The sequence below is a fragment of the Malaclemys terrapin genome, chromosome 2 (genome assembly GCF_027887155.1).
Source record: "Malaclemys terrapin pileata isolate rMalTer1 chromosome 2, rMalTer1.hap1, whole genome shotgun sequence".
NCBI lineage: Eukaryota > Metazoa > Chordata > Testudines > Emydidae > Malaclemys > Malaclemys terrapin.
The window spans coordinates 38,297,786-38,322,072 of NC_071506.1; the positions used below are offsets into that span (position 1 = coordinate 38,297,786).

At 42.1% G+C, this 24,287-nt stretch overlaps 1 protein-coding gene across 1 annotated transcript in view; it reads right to left on the reverse strand.

Moving 5' to 3' along the window:
- Positions 1–2,710: 2,710 nt before the first annotated feature.
- Positions 2,711–24,287, reverse strand: part of SPAG1 (sperm associated antigen 1) — a 71,402-nt gene continuing 49,825 nt past the window's right edge. The window contains exons 14-19 of the mRNA XM_054018707.1: positions 22,352–22,527; positions 10,974–11,115; positions 7,531–7,657; positions 5,841–6,005; positions 3,837–4,211; positions 2,711–3,673 (exon numbers count right to left, since the gene is read on the reverse strand). Of these exons, the coding sequence (XP_053874682.1) occupies positions 3,542–3,673; positions 3,837–4,211; positions 5,841–6,005; positions 7,531–7,657; positions 10,974–11,115; positions 22,352–22,527 (1,117 nt within the window). The 3' untranslated portion in view covers positions 2,711–3,541. The remainder of the gene's footprint in view (positions 3,674–3,836; positions 4,212–5,840; positions 6,006–7,530; positions 7,658–10,973; positions 11,116–22,351; positions 22,528–24,287) is intronic.

Here is a 24,287-nt window from a genome sequence, read left to right on the forward strand (position 1 = left end):
ACTCACTGGAAATAGTGAGCAGCGAGTCACAGCACTGGGGGTGGGGGGCCACGGGCAGAATTAGCAGAGTTGAATAATTATTGTAGAATAATAGGCAGGAAAGGAAGTTTGTCCCATTTAAAACAAGAGCTTTATAAACAAGGAAGTTATGTGGGAATCAACCTAGCAGCACCTTGCTACCAAAGGATACCTCTGTAAAGGAATGGAATCTTACTTTGCAAATCTTCCTCTGATGAGGCTCATACATTCTCCCTCCACTGCCTCTAGGGACTTCTATGAATAGTTTCCAAGACGCCTAGCATGTCAACTGGATTTTTACATCTTGTCTGCAGCATCTTTGAGGCCCTAAGGCATTAGCATTTTGGATAGAATGAAAAGAACAGGGTACAACAAACATATCTCAAGTACATCGAGTACATATCTTTAGAGCTCTAGGAATACCCATTTATGCCACAAACTTCCAAGGGTTAGAATAAAATAATGGGAGAGCTGTTTTCCAGGATTTGTGGAAAGAGGACAAAGTTACTCACCTTGTGCAGTAACATTGGTTCTTCGAGATGTGTGTCCCAATGGGTGCTCCACTGTAGGTGTGTCTGCAGCCCCGCACTGCTGATCAGAGAACTTTGGTGGCAGTGTCCGTTCAGCCTGCATATACGCTGCTCCTCACCTGCCACAAGGCTAGCCAGCATGTGTAGGTGAACCCTTCTCAGTTCCTTTTCTACCGCAGAGTCAATGACAAGAACTCTGAAGTAGAGGGGGGGAGGATGTGTCATGGAGCACCTATGAGGGACACATCTCTAAGAACCATCATTACTGCACAAGGTAACTTTGTCTTCTTCTTTGAGCAGGGTCTCTATGGGTGCTCCATTGTAGGTGACTCCTGAACAGTGCCCACCACTGCACTGTGGCACCAAAACTGGTGTCTGCAGCCGAGTGTACATACTGAGAACCTTGCATACAATTGAGGACAAACTAACAGGTCTGTAGTTTCCCGGATCACTTTCTCCCCCCCCCCCTTTTCTTAAAAATAGAAACTATATTAGCAATTCTCCAGTTAGAGGGTACGACCCCCCAAGTTTACAGATTCATTAAAAATCCTTGCTATTGGGCTTGCAATTTCATGTGCCAGTTCCTTTAATGTTCTTGGATGGAGATTATCCAGACCCCCAAATTTAGGATCCTCTTCATCATCAGGTCCACATCCCATATCTTAGCTCGTGGCAGACAGTGCATCATTCTGTTCTCTGGATCAGCTCTGATGCCAGGCCTGTCTGTTCTTCTTAGTAGGAAGTCACCAGCCATGTAGTCCTGCTTTTTCCTAGTTATAGTGTGATTCTCCAGCCTTCCTCCTATTCTTTCTGGCTACAAGTGCTCTTGTCTTTTATTCTCCCTTGCAATTTTCTGCAAGTCATCCTGTATCCTTCTGGAGCTCTGAACTCCAGGTATCTCCACTGGCTCTTTTCCTTTTCTTACAGAACTAGTCGTTCTTCTTCCTTGCCCTCCCTCCTTTAGTTACAGCCTGCTGTGCCCCTTCTTCATTTTCCAACTCAACAAACCTGTTTCCTGAGCTCTATTTCTCTTTCACTAGCTGGTCTTTTCCTATGCCTGGTTCTCATAGTCATATGCTTCCACTGGGCACTTTCCTAACCCAGCAGTCTCCTCCTCAAAGCTCTTCAGTCCAGCTTGCATCTGAGTCTTGACTTTTTCTTTCAGCCTCCTGTCACCTTTCCTCCATCATCTGCTCAAATCCCCTTCAAAACTCAACCATAGTTTCTACCTGCATCTCTAAACCTTAGATCGTCTCTTCCATCATCTCTATCAGGCGGCACTTCATACAAACGAGGCTCTTTTCAGGTACCTGTTCCAGGATCATGTATATCCCGCAGCTTCCACATCGGTCATCTTCATTGTCTCTTCCATTCCTTGGGTCACTGCCACTGCTGCCTCTCTACCTGTGCTAGCCTTCCCACCTGCAAAGGAAGAAGAAAAAAACAACCAAAAAACCACACCCACACCAAAACAACACCAGACCACCACACACCCCTTCCCCTAACCTCCCCAGTTTACAGCTCTGTTTGCTGGCCCCTGTGCTGCTGACTGACTGAATGGCTGCCTTCATAGGACCACTAATCAGGGAAGCCTCTTCCCTTAATCAGGGTTCAGCTTCTCTCACAGCACACTGCCCCTGCTAGTCTCTGCAAACTGAACAGGAAAAAAAACAAACCACAAAACAGAAAAAACACACACACTGCCCCAAGGAACAGGGGCTTGCTTCCTCCCTTTTCCTCCAACAGAACTCCCACTTGAACTCCCCTGTTTACAACTCTGTTTGTTGGCTCTGGTGCTGCTGCTTCTCTATACCTTTAGAGAAAAATTTATTTTGTACTAATATATGCCCGAAGCAAATTTATATGAAAATAACATTCCCAATCTCTCTCATTTTCATAAAGCACCTACAGGTTTAATGTACACTGGGGATGGAGTGTGCTCAAGTTAAACAAAGAAACTGAGTATAAGGGGAAACAACACTTTTTTTTGAAAAAGAGAGCTTCCTCTGCTTTCAAATATGAAAAATGTTGGTATAGCACAACTCAAAATAAAGCAGAACTGTTAATTTAAATTGAGTTTGTGAAACTACTATTTTTGGGTCTGTCTTCTCAAGCATGACTGACAAGAAGAGTAGCTAGTGTTTTAAATATTTTTATATGAGTTTCAGAATAATCAAATATCTTTATTTCTAATTGCAGCCACTTTTTCTTAGGATAAATTAATTACAACAGAATAAAACATTAAGATAGCACATAGTATTTCAATAATAGCATACAAGAGAGGGTCTATCAATGAAAATTTGTTACTACCAATAAGTACCGCTTTCAAAAACAGTACAAAAGCATCAGCAATCCTGCCACAAAAAATTTCCACATGTATAACAATAAAATACTCTCCTCTTTTCCATTTCAAAAACTTCACAATTTAACAATTATATTGCTTCAAAGAGTTCCATCACAAACTAGTCTATTTTGATTCACCTGTTAACCTGTATTGCACAAACAGTATAAAAATATTATTTTTGTACATTCCAAGAATGATGACATTAAGCAGTTATTTAACATCAGAAAAAAATTAACACAAAGTATTTTTTGTAAACACAGGGCTTGTCTATACGATGTGTTAGTCCGCACTAGAGGGGTGTGAATTCTAGTGCACACTAGCATGTTGCACATTAACTGCCCCACATTGACCCTGCTGGAGTGCAATATATATATATTCTAATTTGATCAATATATCATCAAATAATATGACCTATGTTATTAAATACAAAGATGTGCATTAGTATGCTATAGGTTAAAAATTTATACAGTTACAAGATAAAAGAGCAGCAGATTTTAAATGTGCACATATTGTAAAAAAAAAAAATATATATATACAGCATCTTGAACAATCCAGGTTAAAGACTGACTTTATCCCATGCAAGTCTGCATAGTTCATACACCCAGCCTACCAACATCAACTATATACATGCAAATGTTAAAAATTCTGTTTAAAGTTCATAAACCCTTTTAAGGCTCTCCAGGTCTTCTAAAGAAAATTGGTGATTTTGCTTTTTTGAAAGAGAATCAAACAACTGCTGAACCTGCTCTTTTTCATTCTTGCTAAGAAGTGTCAGCACTGCCTGAAAAAAAATATTTTGAATAGTTAGTGCATGTAGGTATAAGTCTTCTATTTTTCTGTTACGTGCTAAATTTAATAAGCTTTATATTGTATTGAGTTTTTTACATTTTGAGTTTGACATTTTCACAGAGAGAAACTGCACTGAACATATCATATGCTCTTACCTTAAACCTCTCAACTTTACTCAGATAAAGAAGGTGCTGATACACAAGGCCAGGGTCTTTCCCAAGTAGATGACATTCCAGTGCCTGCATAAAGATCAGAATGGTATCCCCTTCTAGTTTGTTACTTAGCAGCATTGGCAAGTTTTTTGGATCAATAATGGTTAAAAGATCTGCACAGGCAGCTTCATCCTTCTTGACATTCACCGCATTTATAATCTGACCAAACTCATAGGCATTGGATGGTTCTGAAATAAGCAGTTTTTCAGAGATTTTCAATGGCAGACTGTTTTCAGCTCCTCCTTTGGCAACTTGGTAATTAAGCACAGCATCCTCTGAGGTACTGGTCTGTCTCTCCTCTTCATTACCCTCATTCACCTTCACGGGAAAACAACAAATCATTTTAATTTTGACATATATAATATCTCAAGTTTCATAAACCAGATGACAGTATGTCCAGCACTGATACCACTAAATTAGATTATACCACTTTCCCCATCTTGTGGGAAGACTTTTTGGAACATGATGGCTGTTCTCCTTTCTATGTCCCACTTCGCCCTTTACAGAAATGGTATCCTAATATTCGTGCAGGTTAAAAGGTTGTTTTTCTTAGTTAGCAATGCATATTTTACACTTGTCTTCAGTATTTTGCACCCTCTTCTTAAGGAGAGAGCTGAAAGTTTTTGGCAGAAAACTAAACATAGGACCAATATCATCATAATTTCAAATATACATACTATCTATATGAATTATAGATTAAGAATAGTCATACTGTATGTTAGTCATAGTAAATATCTACAAAAATAGGCTGTCTTTCAAAACATGAAGAGTCATGAAATTGGGTTAACACAATGAAAATTCTTGGGTCAGCGTCTCTTGAATTTATAAAAAAAACTTTTCGAGAAAGTTTTAGGGTATGTTATAATGTCTTTGTGCCTAGTCTGCTATTCTTTTCTCTCTTCAATATCTGATTATGTTCTCTACTTCTTACTATTGGGGGGTTTCTTGATCTCATATGTAGTACATTTTAGTTCAAATGAAAAAGCCAACTTCTAGATTATGCCAGTTACATGAAGTTCCCCAAATCCCTTTGACTTTGATGGAATTCCTGCATGAGACAACTTGCACAAATGGGTCCCTCCCTAATGGTTTATATTACCATCTGCAGTTCCAGTTTTAATAGAAGTTATACAACAGTTTTAAGCGGAGAGACCCAAATTCTAGTCTCACACTATATAGATCAGTAGCAATATTTCTTGTAATAAAACAAGGAAGAAAGACACCCATTCTTACAGGACCACAAACGTTTAGTCACAGAAATGATTCAGTATTTAACAACAGTGACTCAGTATTATCTGGGCAACAGCAACTCAGTGCAGTTGTTTTAACCTAGTAATATTACATCACTTAGTTATTGTATTAAAAAAAATCAAGGGGAAAACAGCATTCTCTCATGATTTTGTAGATTTTTCACCCACACTCTACTTCTCCAATGCATATTCAGTACTCCATTCTTCCACCAAACTGCCAAGCCTAACTGAAGGTATAGCCTCTGACAGCACACATAGCCACAGGAGACTCCTGGACAGCACAGCCCCTTGCTGGTTCCCCAAAAACAACATTTGAAAGAGACCTGAAATGTTGCATTATCAGATATGACATATTTTGAACAGTGTTTTTTTTTTTTTTAAAGAACATATCCTCAACTTTAACATCTGAATATTTCTTGTTTAGGCATTACAGTCAGTTTATTTCTGCTGGAATTTTGGATGTACCCCGAAGCATTGCAGACTTAATTATAAGAGTCTGATTGGCACCAAATACACACAACATTAAAGACGTTAAAAACATGCCAGCACATGAATAAACTAGCAAGCACATGAATAAACACACTATATGTAAGAAGTATTAGCTCAAAATATCTGTCAACATTACAGAAGAAAAGCCCTATTTTAATCTTAAGCGTGTTACTTCAATACTGCCTGCTTTGCAAAAGCAGGGAAATACCTCTTGTATTTTGATTTTCTTCCTTTGCTTTTGCTGGCTACTGGCTCCAACATCATTTTTAAGGTTAAGCAACTGGGTGATCTCTTGTAGTTCCCTCTTTGCTTCAGCCACATTTGGATCTATTATAAGTACTTTGCTGAGATCATCAACACTGGCTTGGTAATTCTGGAAGGCAAAGAGGAGAAGTAAGTTGTTTTCATAAAACAATTCCAGATGCCACAGTAGGAGAATTAGCTAACTGCTGTACTTCTATTCACAATTATTCAGAAAAATGCTGGGATACTGACAACAAATGAGCAGAATAAATCTAAATTTAGATTTAAACGTGTATAATATTACTAAAGAAAAAAAAAAGCTAAGAATGGGTTATCTGTTCTTTTAAATTATTGTTATGCAGCTAAATATTTACAAATGATCTCTGTAAATATCCAATTTGTGAATAAATTTGTTCAGAAAATCCACCCCCGTTAGTGAATGCATTATTAAATGACGCTGCTTTTATGTGCATTTCCAATCTGGGTATGTCTGCCCTGTTTTCTCACTGTCTGACTGGACAGCTGTGACCCATTCTGGACACTGTGACAGATGATTTTAGGAAATGTATATGTGCTAGGTCCACCTGTGTTGTGAGACCTGTCATATATACACACACAAAAAATACACTATGTAAAGTGTATTTCTGCTTACGTCTTCAATAAAATTGCAAACATTTTTCTAGAGTACACAAAAAACAGGGGCAAGTTTCTTAGCTTCTTGTATTTCTTCCTATATTATTTTAGGACGAATAAATACATCGCTGATCTCTGACTACCTGTTTGGCTGGTTAAATCACTCTCAGGTTTCACTGTTACCTATATTATTTTCTATGGACTACAATGACACAAAGAGGTCAATTGCAGCTGATCAATTACAGGTTACTTAATAGAGCTAAGGAAAACATTTAACACAAAGCAATACTTTGTCTTCCCACTGGTTTTGCAGAGAGGTGACATTTTCCTTTGTTGTTGTTGTTGTTGGTTTTTTTTTTTTTGATGCTGTAGTTTTGCAGATTTTTTTCAGTAAGTAAAGGAATCTGATTTTGTCATCATGCTTACTAAAGCCTACATTTGGAACTCATAGTAGAGTATGGACGCAACTGAAGAAAAAAAAGTATACATTCAGTCTGCTGCATTACTTGGTTTCAAGCGATTCCTTACCTGCATGCTCAGCAATGCTCAACATTAGATTGGGACAAAGAGTCCTCTGGCACCTTATAGACTAACAGATGTATTGGAGCATACGCTTCTTTGTCGCTTTTTACAGATCCAGACTAACACGGCTACCCCTCTGATACATTACATTGGGGAGACCTCAGCAGGGGAAGGAAATTGTACAAGAATCAGAGAAAAATTTAAAAACAGTAGAATCTTATTTAACTCAATTCCAGTTAACCAAAACTCTGAGTTGCTCCCTGACATTTCTGCATGCATGAATCAATTACATTAAATCATTATTCAAATATTTCTTATGGCCCCAAAATATCTGTACAGTGCTTTAATTTTGCCAAGTGCTTTACCAACATTAATAAATAACCAACATTCCACACCTCTCTTGTATTTACATATCCACTGTAACTATGTGAGTGCATTTGAACGAGATAGCTGCAAATTTAAAAATGTTTAGGAATACCTACCTTGTTCTTTTTTCTTACCTGTAGTCCTTTGTATGCTAGAGCTCTTCTATAAAAAGCTTTGACATTAGAGTCTTCTATCTGAAGAACATGATCACAATCCTGTTTAGCCTCTTCATATTGATACAATTTTAAGTAACAGAGAGCCCTAAGAGAATACAATAAAATAACAGTTTGGTTTAAGGGAATTGTAACCTATTGCAGTGCCAACAGTTTCTGACTCTCAAAGGTTTAACTATGTTGCTTGTTAGAATTCAGCATCAATTAATGTTTTTAAACTTTGGAGTTCTTCAAAAATATTTATAGTACAAGTTATTACAGCACTGGATTTATAATATTTCCACATGGCCAATTTCTGCAATCTTTTCTCAGACAAAACTCAATGAGACTTTCACAGTTAAATTAAACACATGGGTAAATGTTTGCAGTATCAAGGCCTATGTCAGCATAATACACCCTAATACTGTAATGGGGTATTAGTTCAATAGTGGCTAAGGAAAAAAGAGTGCCACTTAGTAAATCACTACCACTACTTTTGGCAGCACTTTTCAGCTAGGTATTACTTAGAGGTCTCACATCCAAGTACTGACCCAGTCAAATCCTCCTTAATTTGTGAGAGTTGATGGGATTACAACAGGTTTAAGCAATTCTTTAAAAATTAATGCTGCTACATTGCTGTTTCTAACCATCCAAAATAGGTAGGGATATCCTACTCTTCAAAGTGGCACCAAGCATATCAAACACTGGGTGAAAAGTCTCTTCCACAGGCACTGCAGGAAGATTTTAAAAGGACACTACACGATCCACCAAATTGTGGAACTGTACAGCATCCTCAGAAGGCAAGTAGCCACTCCAACATGTTCATCTGGATAAACATAATCCACCGTCCTAATATAATTATAAGGGGGGAGGGATAGCTCAGTGGTTTGCGCATTGGCCTACTAAACCCAGGGTTGTGAGTTCAATCCTTGAGGGGACCACGTAGGGATCTGGGGCAAAATCAGTACTTGGTCCTGTTAGTGAAGGCAGGGGGCTGGACTTGATGACCTTTCAAGGTCCCTTCCAGTTCTAGGAGATGGGATATCTCCATTTCCAAATGCTCCTGCTCACAGGGAAAGCTACCTCCTCAGAAAGCATTTCTGGCACAACCATCTGTAATGTTGACAGATCCGGAGGAGCCAGATCCGAGGATCTCAGGACTGCCATATCCTTTTCAGAAGAAACATTTCCTCTCCTCCATGTGGAGGGTAACTGAAAAATTCCTGAAGTGGCCCCCAGGACTGCCAATCTCCCCTGCAACTGGTTTTGGGGTTGCAGATCAGAGGGTGATACAAATCGAGCCACAGGTGTCTGCATTCTTCCTCTAATTTCCTCTTGGTAAAGATCCAGGTCTGGATCAGAGGTAGAATGCAACAGGGATAACAGCGGCTCCACAGGGAAATATGAAGATCCATCTCTTTGTGGGGATCCTGTAGGGCCATAGGAGGAAGAAGCATAAGGTGTTCCAGGGAAGAACCAGAGGCACCTTCTGACCAATTCTTCCTAACAGGAGACGAGGACTATGATCTTGGAACCGGGAAAACATGCCTCCTTTTAGAAACCTTATATTTCATATTTGGAACCAATGAATATGCCAGAGCTAGAAGGTGAACTTGGGCTGCCAAGGTGAAAGAGCTCCCTGGGACCAAGGATGTAGCTGCAACTGACTTAGGGCCAACAATGTATCCGAAGAAGTGGACAACATCAGATCCAACATTATACACAAATCCATCTCCCTTGCTATTGAAGCTGGGGATGGAATGGGTCTTTGCTTCGTAACTGTAGAGGTCTTGTCAGAATCTGACAGATCCAAAAGTTCTGAGGCATGGGAACTGGCATTGCTACCAGACAGTCATGTCCCTATGCTGCTTTTTCTTCAGTGCCAGGACAGATGGAACTGAAGGAGCTGTTGGCCCCAATTCTGTCACCAATTCATTCCATCTTCCTGGATCTGGAAGTGGAAGTTGGAACTGACGCTGGTCCTGCAGCCTCAGAAGTTCAGCCAGGGTCAGTATCTGCAAGCATGAGGGTTGGCACCAGTGAGGGTGGCAAAACTGTCTCTCAACTTCTCTCCCAGAACAGGGTTATTTAGATCTGACCGCATGGCTCTCAATTTGGAAATGCATAGCTTTGGGGGCTTGATTGAGGGAGCTGAAGGAACATGATCTGGCCCTGACAGGGGTTGCAGCCTGTTGGAACCGTTCAGTCGCTGAGAACCACTGGAAGCCCAGGAGCTAAGACTGGCCTCTTAGACCCAAGATCTGAGGACTGACTGGATCCAAAGGGTCTAGCCAGGAGAGTTATCTTGAGACGGAAGAACTGCAAAGCTTGCAAGCTCTGGGAGTGAAAGTCTGAGAAATCAAACATCCAGAAGGTGAATGTCCTCTTCTTAGGCACTTGAGACCCCACTCCTCTCATCACATGCCAGGAAGACAGTTAGGCAAGAAGTGTACCTCTTGAATCTCAGGTTTCAGAGAAGTAGCCGGGTTAGTCTGTATGAGCAAAAGGAACGAGGAGTACTTGTGGCACCTAGAGACTAACGAATTTATTTGGGCATAAGCTTTCGTGGGCTACAACCCACTTCATCGGATGCATGCAGTGGAAAATACAGTAGGAAGATATATATACACACAGAGAACATGAAAAAATGGGTGTTGTCATACCAACTCTAACGAGACTAATCAATTAAAGTGGGCTATTATCAGCAGGAGAAAAAAACTTTTGTAGTGATAATCAGGATGGCCCATTTCAAATAGTTGACAAGAAGATGTGAGTAACAGTAGGGGGAAAATTAGCATGGGGAAATAGTTTTTACTTTGTGTAATGACCCATCCACTCACAGTCTTTATTCAAGCCTAATTTAATGGTGTCCAATTTGCAAATTAATTCCAGTTCTGCAGTTTCTCGTTGGAGTCTATTTTTGAAGTTTTTTTGTTGGAGAATTGCGACTTTTAGGTCTGTAATTGAGTGTGCAGGAAGGTTGAAGTGTTCTCCGACTGGTTTTTGAATGTTATAATTCTTGACGTCTGATTTGTGTCTGATTTGACATTGGCCAAACCGGACAGTCTCTACGCAAAAGAATAAATGGACACAAATCAGACATCAAGAATTATAACATTCAAAAACCAGTTGGAGAACTGAGAGTGCTGTAGCTGACACTGCTAGAAGAAGGTTCTACCACAAGACAGCGCAGTACCCAGGCGTGGGAATATGCAGAACCACTTGAAGAAGGATAGATAAGGTTTAAAATAAAAACAATAGTTATTTGAACCACAACTCAATCATGGGAAAAATCGAATTCTCTGTTTATATAAAAAGGTGACTCAGCTGGCACAAAATTAATATCTGCAGGCACAAAAGAAAATCATCATCATATATTCTTATTTAGTATATTACAAAGTGCGGCAGAGATTTCAGCTCTTTACCTGTTAGTATAGATAGCACATTCCTTGGAATTTAATTTCATGCACTCGTTGTATTTCATTAGAGCTTCTTTATATTTACCCTTCTTTACAAATTCATTTCCTTCATTCTTAAGGGTCCTGAAATTCTCTTCAGTTTTTTCACCTTGGTAACAAAAGAACTAAAATGTTATTTAAAAAACCATCAATTCATTAAGGGTAGATTAATAATCCACCCAGATTAAGCAACAATACACTGCCCCAGGAGTAGCTTGAGGGTCACGATTTTGATTCCTTGAGTCACAATCTCTCTCCTCATCTCCCCACTGCTCCAATGATGAAACAAATTGTACCATGTATAAATTTGGCACAGTGTATGCTCTCCAAATGTGCTGCTATACATTGGGAGAGAGGGCAGAGCCAAAGTGCCAAGTTTTAAAGAAAGTCAAACCACTAAACTTGTGAAAGTCACTGGCTCAGCATCTGGAACCTGAGTTTATTGAAGTGCTAAACCAGCTTTTCACAGCAGTAGTAATCACAAGTAAAAAATTAATCATATAGTAAATAGAAAATGTTGAATGATGTGTTTCTTAACATAATAAAAAATCCAAAAATTAAGAATCTGAATAAATGTAAATTAAACTACATGTCTTAAATAAGTGTATATAGATGTAGTATATCTCCCTAGTTAGCAAAAAGAAGCACCAAATTTAGCATAAAGGCTATATTTAGTTGCAAATCAACACGTTTTAACGTTTACCAACCAAAGAGAATCAACTTTCCTTTAGGAAAATAACTATAAAGTACAAATGCAAAACACAATTAAAATTGATTTAAATCATGATTAAAATCAATGATTTAAATGACTTTAATTTTAATCAATCCACCGTGGTTACACTTGTCCTCCCTCCCACATTTCCTCCTTTCTGTCTCATCCTCTTGTTGCATCTTGTCCTGAATCAGACTGCAAGATTTTCTGGGCAAGACCTCTTTCTTACAATGTGCTTGTAAAATGCACAACGCAGTGGGGCACCAGTCCCTACAAATAATAATTAACAATAACATCATAGCCCTTAGTGTGCAACAATGAAAACCTAAATTTACTGCTATTAAAAATCCTGCTAGGCTTAAACATCTATAATTTCTTAGATTCAGTATAAAGAGACCCACATGCTTAACAGACTGTATACACAGGATCATTTTAGCCAATAATGAAACTGAATAAGGTCTAGGGGTAAAACATGGCAGCCATTCTGCACTAGAAACACTACACAATAATGTACTTAGGGGAAAATAAAGAAGAGCTTACCCAGTTGAAATCAGAGGGGAATTAGACAGGCAGCATGTAAATAGCCTGAGTCAGAATGTGGCCAGGACACCAGGACTAATTCCTCCAACTGTTGCTAAGAGTGCCAGGTGACCATAGATTTTATATCTGAAAGAAGTACTGTCCAGTAGCCCTGCGTTCAGGGATTAGCCTACTTGAGCCAGCTAGTGTGTGTGTAACCTCAGACAGATTTGCCCATGCAGTTTTTGCTGTATAGACATATCCTAAGAGAAGACTATCACCTTCTCGGTTACCCTTCACCAGGGGAAGTGATTACACAGACTTAATTTAATCCCTTTGTAAGTAAGTAAGTCAGTAAACAAATAAATGTATGTATGTTACGAACCTGTTCTATAACTGTTGTTCTTCAAGATGCATTGCCCATGTCCATTCCACTTCAGGTGCGTGCCCACCCAGTGCACAGTTGTCCGAGATTTTCCCCTCAGCGGTACTCTTTGGGGCGGCACAAGCACCCTCACCTGCCTCACATCACCATACCAAAAAAAAATGGGCAGAGTTGCCCCCAACTTCCCTGTGTTGTTTTTTACCAAAAGACTCCAATAGAGAGCGGAAGGAAGGTAGGTTGTGGAATGGATATATGCAACACATCTCGAAGAAAAACAGTTATTGCTAACAACAAGCTAGTAATCATTTTTCCTCTTCAAGTGATTGCACATATCCTTTCAACTTCAGGTGACTTTCAAGTAGTTCAATCTGAAGCTGGGGGATTGGAGTCTCCCCGAATAATGATTGGAGGACTACACATCCAAATCTGGCATCATCTCTTGATTGCTAAGAGATGACATAATGTGAAGCAAAGGCATGCGCTGATGACCAACCAGCCCCTTTGCAGATATTACTCCTGGGTGAAATCTGTGCCACTGTGCAATGCAGAATTTGCGCAGAATTAATGTTCTACGAAGAAATTCCTTTTTCCCTGCAGAACTGGCAATGCAGAGCTGTGGGCCACCACTAGGGGCCACTGGACCCAGCAGAGTCCAGCTCCCCAGCTTGCAAACAGACACTGCCGGGGGAGGGGGAGGAGGAGCTGGAGGGTTCCTGGCAGCTGCAGTTCCCCACACACCCTTAAAGAAGGAGGCATGTGCAGGAAACTCCATACAAGCCCGGGACCCAGCATCAGGCTATTTCTCACTCTGGATCCCTGGGCTATGGGGGAGAGAGGGGTGAGAGTGTCTGGGCCAGGGGGCCCTGTTACTGGGCTCTTGGGGGAGGGAGTCCAGGTGTCTGGCCCCCCAGCTGGGCTCTGAGGGGGAGATGGGAAGAACAAACAGGAACTGTGGTGTCATAGGGGTTTCTTTAATTCTCTACTCCTGGGGGAATTTTTTTGTTGTCTGTATTGTTACACACACAGCTGCTGACAGGTATTTTGAAATAAATTACCCAAATAATTGAAACTGGCATGATTATATAGTGTTATTTTGACAAATGAAATTTGCAGAATTTTAAAATATTGTACACAGAATTTTTAATTTTTTTCTGTCATAGGACTGGAGAAAAATGAGTGATTATCAACTGGCGGGTGGAAAGCCAAGATAGCTGCTAGGTGGACCTTGATGGAACTAATGGCAAGACCATGTTGTTACAGATATAACAAAAACAGTCCAGCACATGACGGATTGGAGTCCGGACCAGGGAAATGCCTTTCTGGTATGACCAAATGGAGAATCTTTTCCACTTTTCCAGGTAAGTAAACCCAGTAGAAGGCTTTCTACTTTTTAAAAGTATATCCTGAACCACCTTTGAACAAACCTCCTCCTTAGGAGTTAGCTCAGAGCATCCAGGCAGTCAGGTGGAGGGGGCAACCAGGATCCTGAGAGTTCGAGTCGGTATCCAGTGGTAGTGGCAATGGAGCTCTGGGAGACATGGTCAGTAAAGTGGAAAAGCAATGTTGCCAAGGCCACACTGGAACTAGGAGTATGACTCAAGCGCGGTCCTGCTTGATTTTCATCAACACTCTAGACAGAATTGGAACCGGAGGAAAGGAGTGAAGGAGCTTGTCTGTCCAGGGCAACAGGGAAGCATCCATCTGAGACCTTAGACTGTGACCTGCTCAAGGGCAAAAGTGATGAAACTTTCTGTTGACTATTGTTGTGAACAGGTCTGTATGGGGAGTCTCCCCCAATTTGAAAATGAATCTGGCCTTGTCTGTGCAGAGACACCATTTGTGGTTACTGGTGAAAGATCTGGTTAATCAGCCTACAAGATTGTTTTGAACACCCAGAAGGTGAGAGGCCTTGAGATGGAGTGAGTTGGAAATACAAGAATCCCACAGCCACATTGCCTCCTGGCCTAGCAGAGTCAAATGAGTCCCTCCTAGCCTGTTCACATAGAACATGGCTTCTGTATTGTCTGAGAGTATGATTTCTTCCCTTGATATGGGGAAGGCAGGCTTCACAAGCTAGCTGGACAGACCTCAATTCTCTGACATTTATATGTACAGTTAAATCCTGAGCAGACCATAAATCTTGAGTCTGCAGGAACCACAGCTGAGCCCCCAGGGTCAAATCTGGTTGAGAAGGAGCAAACAGAACCCCACACACTCATTTGAAGCGTCTGTCCACCAATATAGAGAGGCCAAGATTTGAATGGGCACCTGAACCACCATGTCTAGGGGATGACGAATCAGAGAGTATACAGATAACAGCCACCCTTGCAGCTTCCGGAGACAGATGCTGGCAAGCCAAGCTTTGTAAATCCATGAATCTCTATGCCCCAGAAATCTGAGGCAAGTCTGTACTGTCATGGTAGGATGGGCCTTCAGGTCTAACACAATGGTCAGCATCATCTGGAATCTTATCTGGGGAAGGAAGGCCTTGGCTTTGGCAGAGTCCAAGACCACTCGTACAAAAGAAAGAATTTATAGAGGTGACAGGATTAACTTCTTGTGTTGATGAGCAACTCTAGTGGAGTTGGAGTGGTTGACAGACACGCCAGACAGTACCTATGCCTTGGACTGGCCTGTCACCAACTAGTCGCCTAGGTAGGGAAATCTGTGAACTTCTGACTTCCTCAGGAATGCTACCACCACTGCTATGCACTTTGTGAACTCCCATGGAGTTGCAGACAGGCCAAACAGCAGTACTGTAAACTGGCAGTGGCACCAATTTACCAAAAACCTGAGGATTTCCTGTGGCTTTGATGCACTGCCACATAGAAATATGCATCTTTTAATTCAAGAACAGCATACTAGTCTCCAGGATGGGGATAATGCAAGCCAGTGTAACCATGCAAAACTTTATTTTCTTCAGATGTTTGTTGAGCTGTCATAGGTCTAGTATGGGTCTGAGACCTCCCTTTCAGGATCAAGAAATAATGGGTCAGAGGAATAAAATCCCTTTGCTCTGTATAACTGAAGAATTGTCTTTATGGCTCCCAACTGGAGAAGAGGTTGCTTCTTCTCTCCTCATGAGAGTGGTCTCTTAAAAGGGATGGGGAAGGAAGGTGGAAGCAGAGATAGAAAGAAACTGAAGAGTGTATCCGAATTCTACTGTGCCTAAGACCGACTGGTCTGTAGTGATGTTGCAGCAAGCACTTAAGGTAGTGAGATAACCAGATGGCAAACCGTGAAGTAGGAGAGGTTGGCAATTCAGAAACTAGTAGGCTGACCTCGACAAAACGCATCAAAATATTTGCTTAGAACTTCCAGGTAGTCTAGATGAACAAGCATATATTGCAGAAGGAGAGAGCGGTCTTCTATAACATGTGCCCTTTTTCCTGACCAGGTCTTTGTGATGAGGTGTGAAAGAAGGATAACAGTGAACCTACTGAGGACAAAACAGCTTCCTCCTTAGTGCAAGTGTATAAATGCCCAAAGATTGATTGTCACCCTGAAGTCTTTTAGGCTATGCAGTTTGTCATTTGCCTGTTTAGAGAAGAGCGATGACAATTCAAAGGGCAGATCCTATATCATCTGTGAAGACCTCTTAAGGAAGATCCAATGACTGGATTCATGGGCATCTGCATATATTATAATGGACAATGCCATGGCTCTAACCACAGAGCCAGCACCATCCAAACCGACCAGAAGGGAGATTCTGGTCACGAATTTACCCTTATTCACCATGGTGAGAAATTCCTGCCTCACATCCTCTGGCAATTTGACTTTAAATTTTAATATATTGTCCCAGATGTCAGTGTCAGTGTCCCAGCAAAGACTGCTAGTTACCAATCCTGGGCTGCAGACCTGCTGTTGAACAAAGTTTTCTTCAATGAGATCCACCTGGTTTGCATCCTTTCCTTTCGGGGTTGATGCCTGTTGACCCTGGCATTCTCTCTCATTGGCAGCTGAGCTCAACAACAACCCTGGAAGGGGGTGGGTGCAAAAATGTTCATATCCCTGTGAGGGGATATAATATCTACACTCAGCCCTTTTTTCCGAGGGGGGAGGAAGGGAGGGAGGGAAGGAAAGTTTGAGTCTGCCACAGCATGTTAGTGGGCTCCAAGATAGTTTCATTATTTGGGAGTGCCACTCTAGATGGTTCCACAGAAGCTAAGATGTCAACCAGCCACTCAAACCTTTCTCCAACCTCTCCCAGCTGGATATGTAGAGTGGAAGCCACCCGGTTAACAGGTCCTGATGAACCCTATAATCCTCAGGGGACAATGAGGCACATTCCAACACCACTGCCTCATCATGCCATGAAGAGGAAGAAGACAAAACCAACTGTGGTGGAGCCTCTACCAATTCCTCTAAAGGGAGATCCACTAGACCAATTTTCTCCCGCTCAGTACCAAGCCTGGTATCAGGAATGGTCTCCCATGGGACCTGGTGTGGTAAATCTTGGTGCCTACTCAAAGAAGCAGAGCAGGGAGGGTGTGGCGACAACATGGAGGCAGGGAGAAACCCTCACAGGATTCATAATGGCCATTGGTAAGGTCACAGAGCCCAATCTCTGCCTAGGCATGGGTCTCTGCTTGATGGTCAAGACAGAGCCTCCAAGGGATACCAACAATGATAGGCAGTAGAAGGGGAACAGTGATGTTTGTGGTGCCAACAATGATAGGCAGTAGAAGGGGAACAGTGATGTTTGTGGTGCAGGTATGACATATAGGAACCAACCTCAGAATCCACAGATGAAGCCACCTCCTCCAACCAAGGAAGGGCTGTTCCTATCAGTGCTGAGGTTCCATGTGGGAAGCCTGGAGATGGCGGTTCTCGTGAGATAATGGCTGGCTTCCCTCTGGATGGTACCACATGAAGAGGCATGCAGGGAAATGGAGGCACTCACGGTATCATATGCTGGGACGACGACAATAAAGGTATCGCAGGTGCCAGTACTGGGCGAGAAGACTCTTGGACTGCCAGCAAAGCCTGCACAGAGAAACTCAGCAGATCTTGTGCTGCCACATAAGCCTCCGGAGTACACAGTACCAAGACAGTCTTCTGTACTGTTGAATTAGATGCAGCCTCTTCAGGGTTGGTCTCAACGGCACTGGTGCTGGCATCAGAGTTGACAAAAGACTGCTTTGGAGGGTGCTTTGGCCTCGAGCAAACTCTGCTGTCCTTGTCCATATGCTGGATTCAGTGCTCAGTATCTCAATCTCCCAGATAGCATCTAAGGGCTCAGCGTCTTCTGGTGCCTCTTCCTCAGTAATGGGGACGGAAATCAGACCCAAAGCTCAGTCAAAACTGGGGGAGCATTTCTGATGGATGCAGATGTGCTCATACCCACTCCGAGCAGGAAGGCTCCAAAGGTGGATGCAGGGCCGCCTCCATCAAACGAAACTTAAGCCTGACCTCCCTGTCTTCCTTGGTTTTTGAATTAAAATCCCAGCAAATTTGACACCAATCCCTGATGTGAGTCTCCTCGAGACACTTCAGGCAACTGGAGTGTGGGTCACTCACTGGCATCAGTTTTTTTCAGGAATGTCAGGGCTTGATGCTGGTGACTGAGGTATGCCCTGGCAGTGGGAACTGAAGTGTTTAAAAACATTTTAAAAGAAAACCTATTTCTATAACCAACAAACACTAAAACGAATACCAACTGTATACAAATATGAGGGAAAGATGTTGGAATATGATATTGCAATTAACCACCACAGCCAGTAAAACGGAACAAGGGGGGTTGGAGGTGGATCTGCCCTTTGTACCTTTGTGTGGTGGTGTGAGGCAGCAGAGGGCGCATGTGCCACCACAATGGGTACTGCTAAGGGAAAAATCTCTGACAACTGTCCACTGGACGCACACACACATGAAGTGAATGGACATCTGCAATCACTTGAAGAAGAATGCAAACAAGGTCAAATCCATACAATAGATTCAATTGACTTAATCTTATACCAGACCACCACGAATTGCATTATCTTTTGATTTAGACAATTATAACTAATTTGATTAATTTTCAGAACAGGTTGGACCTTATCACTACAAATCTGACTACTTCTCTCCATGATTACCTGCAAACTCTTCCTCATGGGAAGGTTATTACAGGGTTATATAGCCAACATTTTAATTCTTACAACTAGAAAAGTTTATACTAAATTAAAGTATAATTTAATTAAAACTGAATTAGAATTAAAACAAACAGCATGTTCCATTCCTGAGTTTACAAAAAGGTATACCATCAATACTTACCAAAAGCACCTTTTGAGGCTAAAAAATTAAACATTTATTAAGCAATGTATCTAACTGAACATAAGAACTGCCATAATGGGTCAGTCTAATAGTCCATCTAACCCAGTAGCCTGTCTCCAAAAGTGGCCAGTACCAGAGCTGCAGTCAGCGCGTACAGAGCAGGGCAATTTTGGAGATCCACCTGTCTTTTCATCTCTGCTTCTGGCAGTCAGAGGTTTAGGGTCACCCGAGTCTGGGGTTACATCCCTGACCATCTTGAGTAATAGCCACTGATGGACGTATCCTCCATGAACTTACCTACTTCTTTTTTTAACTCAGTTACACTTTTGGCCATCACAACATCCCATGACAATGAGTTCCACAGGCTAATAGTGAGTTGTGTGAAGAAGTACTTCCTCTTGTTTGTATTAAACCAGGGTTTGGTCCTCTGAGGAAAGGGGCAGCCTGAGAGGCTTGAGAGACTTGTGCAAGAGCTCGGGGAAAACCAGGAGAGACAGTGGGAGGGTACAGTGGGCTTTGCAGGCACAACTAGGGCAGCTGGCAGAGGAGCAGCGGGCCCTGGTGAAACTCCTGCAGAGGGAGTTCCAAAAAGACCGCTGAGACTGGTGGGAAAAGCCCAGTGCTGGGGCCAAGAGGCCCGGGGCAGAGCATGGGGCTTGTTACGCCTGTGGGTGGCGTGGACATGTAAGGGTGGATTGTCCCTACTGGGATGGGGGCAGGAAGCCTGACCCAGAATGGGAGAACTGACAGGCCCCTACAAGAGGTCACCTGGTAAAGGAAGTCAGGAGGTGACAAAGGTGTTGGGCCAGTGGGTGGTGGGGGCATCTTTGGAGGGAGTGCCCTGCCTCAAGGAGTCTGACCCAGGGCAGCCCAGGGACGGCTGTCCCAGAGAAAGACCAATGGCAGAAGCTGGGGCCCAGGGCAGCAAAGGGCAGAAAGCCTGCTTTGGCTGCCACAAACAGAGCCACATAAAGAGGAACTGCCCCCTTGGAAGAGGGCGAACTCAGGTGGAGGGGCCTGAGGACCCAAAGGGGTCAAGGACTGGCCAGGTAGCTGCTGCAGAGAAGGCAGTAGACCTGCCTGAGAGCCACCCACGGGGGATGGCGGACAAAGAGACTGGGATAGAGTGGGCCCAGCAAGAGGCCGGGACCCAGGTTGTTGTGGAGCAGGTTGCAGTAGGAACCCAGACCCTGAAGGAAGAGGGCCCGGGGGATTCTGGCCTGCGTGCATGGCTGGAGGCTGCAGAGCAGGCCCGCTGGATGGTGGAGGCGGAGCTACAAAAAGCCCACTGGGAAAAAGAAGATCTGGCCCTAAAACTGAAGGATAATGAGGAGCGGTGAGTGCGACTGGCGGGACATCTTCGGGTCGCACAGGCTTGAGGATCCCCCTGCTCCCAGGCGTGGGATTTGGGGGGGGGGGGGGGGGTGTAGTGGGGCAGTCACCCCGATCCGGCCCTGACGGGGTTAAGACGGCCCTGGGAAAGGGCTGCCCCGGGGAGTCAATAGGGTAGGCTGATTGGGAAGGCAGCCACAGCTGGCCCTATAAAAGGGCTGTGAGCCAGGAGCTGAGTCAATCTCTTTCCAGCCTCAGAGGGAGAAGGACCTGGCTGCCTGGGAGCTCAGGCTACAGAGAACGGAGCAGGGCTGGGGAAAGGCAGGAGGAGCTGGGGAGCTACAGCCTGGTAAATCTCCAGGCTGCGGGCCTTGCTTAAAGGGCCAAAACAGGTCCTGGGGTTGCAGAGGCAGCAGCCCAGAGATAGGCAGAGATAGCTGGTCCAACCTCCTTGCCAATGATGAGTGGTCATGACAGGCTGCAGTCTGCCCCAGTGAACGGGGGCTAGATGGTGACTGGCAGTAGCCACTGAGGCAAGGTGGGTGAGAGGGTTGGGGGTTTCCCTGGGAGGGGAGACCCAGAGCATGGTGGGGTACTGCTGGGGCAGAACCCCAAGGTAAAGGACACCAGGGTCTGGGAGGGTCACAGGGGCCTGAGGCAGGCGAAACACCGGACAGAAGGAGGAGCTCTGTACACTGGAGAGCTAATTCCCAGGATAACCAGCAGGAGGCGCTGTGCCGGTGAGTCTCGCTTTGCTACAGTCCCCTACATGGAAAGCGATTTTCCATAGTCATACTGTGGTTGAGTATGCAATACTATCCTTTCCCTATAAAATCCAAATTACTGTAAATTACTACTGCCTGGTCTTATTCTTTGAGTCAAGTTTCCTTCTCTCAGGCAGAATTCTAATGCACATTGTTGGTATTCAACAAACAAATAATACTAATATCAATTTTCAATCTTACCTAATATTACCAACATATCTGCCTCCACCCCTTCATTTATTTTTTGCTCAGTTAATTCATCTTGTACATAGATCTGTTATAACTATAAATGTGTGGTGTGTTTGTTTGTTTCCCAGTTGGTATACAAAAGGTGAAGAGTAATTCTTTAGATTATCTTTCAGACAGCAGTAACATTATTAATTCTTTAGTACCTCAGGAATGGAGGTTGATTGAGGACATGCCTTTTTCCAGTAATGAATTATGGTTAGATCATCTAATGCCATAGAGATTAGGAGAGAAAAAAATATTTCCTGTAACTGAGACTATGTCTACATGGCCATGTAGTTCAGACTATGGGGGATGTGAACTGAAGAATGCACTGTATAAATGTCCTGCGTGGATGTTGCTAGTGCAAACTGAAAAGTACCTAGTTCACATTAACATTATCCCATTTGAAGAGGGCTGTGCTAATAGGAACTAGGTACCTTTTAGTTTCCACCTACAGCATCCACACAGCGCATCGCTTGGCACCCACCACAATTCACACCCCTGTAGTCTGAACTACGGGGCTGTGCAGACAAGCCCTGAGTTCCCTAAAGACAGCATGCTTTAAAAACATACATTTGCCATTCTTACAGGTTCACCAACTTTGTATACTTATCATAGAATCATAGAAGATTAGGGTTGAAAGAGACCTCAGGAGGTCATCTAGTCCAACCCCCTGCTCAAAGCAGGGCCAACCCCAACTAAATCATCCTTGAGCTAAGAGGTAACATTATTGGTGGAGAGAGGCTATGCAGTAGTCACAGCAACATTCTATCATGATGTAGAGCATGACTCTACTTTCAAAATAAATGATGTAATTAAGGTTAAGTAAATAGGAAAGACCCACTCGACAGTTCCAGTCGGTATCAACATATTGCTGATCAATATTCTTACCAACATTATATATATATATTCGAAGAAATGCACATTGAAAACTCATCCATGGGGTGATAAAGAAGCATAACATTATGGATCTATACAGGTTATTAAATCCAATCTCGACCATTATCCAACTTTTCCTTTCAGAAAGTTTGCTGTTAATATTATTTAAGTATATTGCTTCTTCAGATAATATTCTGAAAAGCAATGGTATGTTTAACTTTTGTTAAACTATATTTCCATTTTTCTACCTCTACATATTTGCATATGCTATACATACTGTTAATCTCTGATTGTCTATCTCCATTGAGGTCTGCAATCTTCTTTCGCTTAGTCTCTGAAGTAAGGCTTCCTCCATCCCATTTGTGTAATTGAGCAGAAACGGGGACAACTGGAATTGGTGGTAGCTTCTCTCTCCAACTTGGACCATCTTGATCTGTTAAAGTTCTTGTTATTCTGAAGACCAAAACATACACATGATTTTTCATATTTTTTTTCTTTTTACAACTTAACGTCAATTTTAAAAATATCACTGTCCTTCAGTTCTTCTAATAAAATTCTTCTGATAGGCCAGGTCTATACTACCACGTACTTCGGTATAACTTTCGTCGGTCAGGGATGTGAATAAACCACCTCCCAATTGATGTAAGTTACACCGATCTAAGTGCTGGTGTGGACAGTGCTATGCCTCTCGCGGCGGTGGATTTATTATGCGGATGGGAGAGCTCTCTCCCGTTGGCATAGAACATCTTCGCCAGATGCACTACAGGGGTGCAATTGCACCAATGTAGCGCTTCTAGTGTAGATTTGCCCATAGTGCCCAGTTTAAGTAGTATTGTCCTGAATTTTTAAAAAAAGATCCTTAGGTTTTTTTTTTCCCCGTTAGAGTTTTTATGCTCTTTGTTGGTATTTATACAGGTCTTTTCAGCAAAGGAGAAACTCACTTAGGCCTGGTCAGTAAAGCATTTAAGCATGTGATTAAGTGTTTAGCTGGGTCAGAGCCTCAGCAAGTGGGTATTGAGAGTTCTCAGCCTCTTGCAGGATTGAGCCCTGATTCCTGCTTAATGTATAAACTAAAACTGAAAAGAAAACAAAACAATTTTTTTTTTGCTAATTTATCTCAGATGTGAAGTTAAAGGTATTGCTTGTGACAATATTATATACACTAGTTTCAGACACAAATGTACTTTTTACAGCTGTTGATACATTAAATACATACAACTACTTTCTGCAACACTACTGCAACTCAAAGTATTTATTAAGTTGTATTTTAAGAACTTCTTGCGCTGTAAGTCTCTAAGCATGAATTCATTATCCCCATTTAAAAATGTACAGAAAATACATTTAAAATTGTCTCAACTTGATCCTTTTCTTATGAAAGTGTACTTTCACTACTCACAAATTGTAGGCAACTAGATTATTCCAAAACCATAGAAGGCCCAAAATAAACCCCATTAAAGTCAATGGGAGTCACTGGATTGACCACAATGGGTTCTAGATTAAGACCTAAATAAAGAAAACTAACCTATAAAAAGCTTGACAACACTGCTGTACATTTTATAGTATCTTTTAAAAAGAAAATATTAAATATTAATGAAAACTGATTAGAAAATTTTCTACATTGAGAAAAAAGATCAGGAAGAGCCTAGGAACCAATTCTTGAAGGAAAATTCTGCACTGTCCAGTAAATTATGCTACATTCAAATTTTATTTCATAATCTTGCAATGTGCAGGTGTATCACTCCCACCACTGATGCAAAAATATATTAATATTAAATATGAAAAATCCTTTTTCATTAAAAGAAACAACTGATATACATCTGAAAAGGATTTAACAATGTTGGATGCAACATTAAAAATGAGGTTGGAATGGAAGAAAGTAATCCAGATTCACATTTCCCGCCCTTGATTTTAGTCTTTAAACGTTTACAGTACAGTATTTATAAACTGAAAGGCTTTTTAATATTATAGTATAACTACAGAAGATGAACAGTTAGGGCCCAATCCCAGTCTCCTCACTGACACAAGACCCTCAAAGGTCTACAAAAAGACTCTAAGAGGCTGTATGCAGTGCTGTTGTACCTGTGTTGGTCCCAGGATATCAGAGAAACAAGGTGAATGAGTCAATATCTTTTATTGGACTATCTTCTCTTGGTGAGAGAGACAAGCTTTTGAGATTCCACAGAGCTCTTCTTTAGATCTGAGAAATGTACTCA